At 47.5% G+C, this 2,500-nt stretch overlaps 1 protein-coding gene across 3 annotated transcripts in view; it reads left to right on the top strand.

Annotated features, from left to right (window-relative positions):
• myo3a (myosin IIIA) overlaps nucleotides 1–2,500 on the top strand; it is a 78,007-nt gene that overhangs the window by 35,078 nt on the left and 40,429 nt on the right. For all 3 annotated transcript variants that reach the window (XM_042308786.1, XM_042308788.1, XM_042308787.1), the window contains exon 7: nucleotides 224–369. In XM_042308786.1, coding sequence (XP_042164720.1) covers nucleotides 224–369 — 146 coding nt within the window. The remainder of the gene's footprint in view (nucleotides 1–223; nucleotides 370–2,500) is intronic.

A 2,500-nucleotide genomic window follows, 5' to 3' on the forward strand; every position in this document is an offset into this window, starting at 1 on the left:
GTGTGCGTGTGCGTGTGCGTGTGCGCGTGTGTGTGTGTACCCTATCTGTACAATATTCCCTGTAGACGCCTGCAGCAGTTGTTGATAAAGGTGTGCCCGTAACTCCCAAGACACTCTCAATAATATTCTCCTTAGACAAGCTTTTTAAAACTATTAGAAAGACAGACTGCATTTTCCTGCTGCTAATCGTAATGAGGGTGTGTGCGCGTGTCTCCGTCTACAGGTTATAGCGTGTGAGCAGCAGTTGGACTCCACGTATGACGCTCGCTGTGACGTCTGGTCCCTGGGCATTACTGCCATAGAGCTGGGAGATGGAGACCCGCCCCTCTCCGACCTCCATCCAATGAGAGCTCTCTTCAAAATCCCCAGGTCAGGCTCCTATAACTGCACATTTAACCATCTGGGGATTGAACCGGGGTTTTCAGTGCAAGATATCCAACAGAGAAGGAAGTATTTGCCTAACTCACTGAGCTAAAGGCTAGGCCTTAGCTATATCTAACATCTGTTGTTAGATATCAGACAACGAGACGTTACTGCAACAACTAACATCAGCCTAGCAATCTAACTGCTACACAGATGGCAGCCGTGGTGGCTATTCATAATGATAAATGTCCATTGGGGTAGGGTAGATGTCTGTTGAGGGGTGGTAGAAAGTCAGTGGGGGGCAGGGGTAGCAGGTAGCTAACTAGTGGTGGCTATTCAGCAGCCTGATGGTCTGGGGGTAGAAGCTATTGGCCAGTCTTAGTTTTAGCCATAATGCTTGTGTACTGCCCACATTTGAGTGATGAAAATGGGGAGAACAGGCCGTGGCGAGGCTGAGGTCCCTGATGATCTTCTTGGCCTTTCCTGCGACACCTGGTGTTGTAGGTGTCCTGGAGGGCAGGCAGTGTGCACACAATGGTGCATTTGGCTGAGCATACCACCCTCTGAAGAGCCATGTGGTCAACGGCGGTGGAGTTGCCGTACCAGGCTGTGACGCAGCCTGACAGTATGCTCTCGATGGTTCTCCTGTAGAACACTGTGAGGGCCCTTCATACACAAAAGAGCAACACAATCATCACAACTAGGTTTTATTACTGCGCTTTTCAGTTGGTAGAATAGAACGTCAAAGTAGGGCAGTGCAGGCAGTTTGGACTGCAATTTACAAAACCATTTTCACTCTACAGTTCTGTAGCCAGCGAGATGAATTGTCCTTCCATACAACTGTCTGCGGGGCTTGGATATGTCAGAAGGCAAAATGAATAGAAAGCTTTCTTTTGCATTACAGCAGCTTAGACGTACCACCTCTCTCTGCTATTTACTGTGATCCTCCTCTTTCTGTGGATGAATAGGGAGGGGTGTCTAGATCATCATAGGGAGGGGAGTCTAGATCATCTTTTTCCTCCTCTGCCCTCACTGTGTTGCGGGCGGAGGAGGTGAATGGTTATTGATTACTGTCGTTGGTCTTCAGGCTGTGAGGCGGGTGCACAAGCGCTCATCACCGCTGTCATCTTGACGCCACAACATTTTGTCCATCTCCCACCACTGTGTGCACCGACACACAGAGGCACACACACATGCCTCACTAGACTGGAAAAATTGCAAATGGTAAATGACAAAAGAGTAGCTCCCTCTCCCTTCTTTCTTTCACCTCTCTCTCTCTCTCTCTCTCTCTCTCTCTCTCTCTCTTTCTCTCTCTCTCTCTCGCTCTCTCTCTGTCTTTCTCTCTCTCTGTCTGTCTCTCTCTCTCTGTCTTTCTCTCTCTCTTTGTCTTTCTATCTCTCTTTCTCTCTCTCTCTCTTTCTCTCTCTCTCTCCCTGTGTGTGTCTCTCTCTCTCTCTGTTTGTGTTTCTCTCTCTCTCTTTCTCTCTCTCGTTCTTGCTATGACCCTCTCTGTCTAAACACACACACACACACACACACAACACACACACACACACACACACACACACACACACACACACACACACACACACACACACACACACACACACACACAAAGGACATTCTCTCAGCTCTCCCCTCTGTTGTTAGTGTACTCTTTGCTTGGGGGTTTTTGTTCCAGAGCAGTCATCATCACACAGCTATCTCTGAATCTTTGTGACTGCTGTTACAAGAGCTGCAGGCTCTCTCCACACACTTCCCTCACACTCCTCTTTCACCATGCTGGCCAGGATCTCCATTGAGAAACCATGGTAAATGAACAAAATTCAATAGATTCAGTGGGATGATTGCCACTGACTTTTGTATTTTTGGTTGCCAAAATTCCCTTATCCTTTGTTTTGCCAACACTCTACATCCAACACTGTCCTGTCCTGCCAGCAGACATGCTAGTATACAAGTAATCAAACACATTGAGCAGGTTTGTAAATGCATTTCACAAATGCATTCAAATGGGTCTTGAGTTCAACAGTGATTCATTTCATTCTCTTACTCACACACTAGTGACCAGCGAAGGCACACACTGTGTTTTTGCTTGAAGTGCTGTCCCCTTTTAATAGCCACAATGACATCACCCAAG

Source organism: Oncorhynchus tshawytscha, linkage group LG29 (assembly GCF_018296145.1).
Source record: "Oncorhynchus tshawytscha isolate Ot180627B linkage group LG29, Otsh_v2.0, whole genome shotgun sequence".
Lineage (NCBI taxonomy): Eukaryota > Metazoa > Chordata > Actinopteri > Salmoniformes > Salmonidae > Oncorhynchus > Oncorhynchus tshawytscha.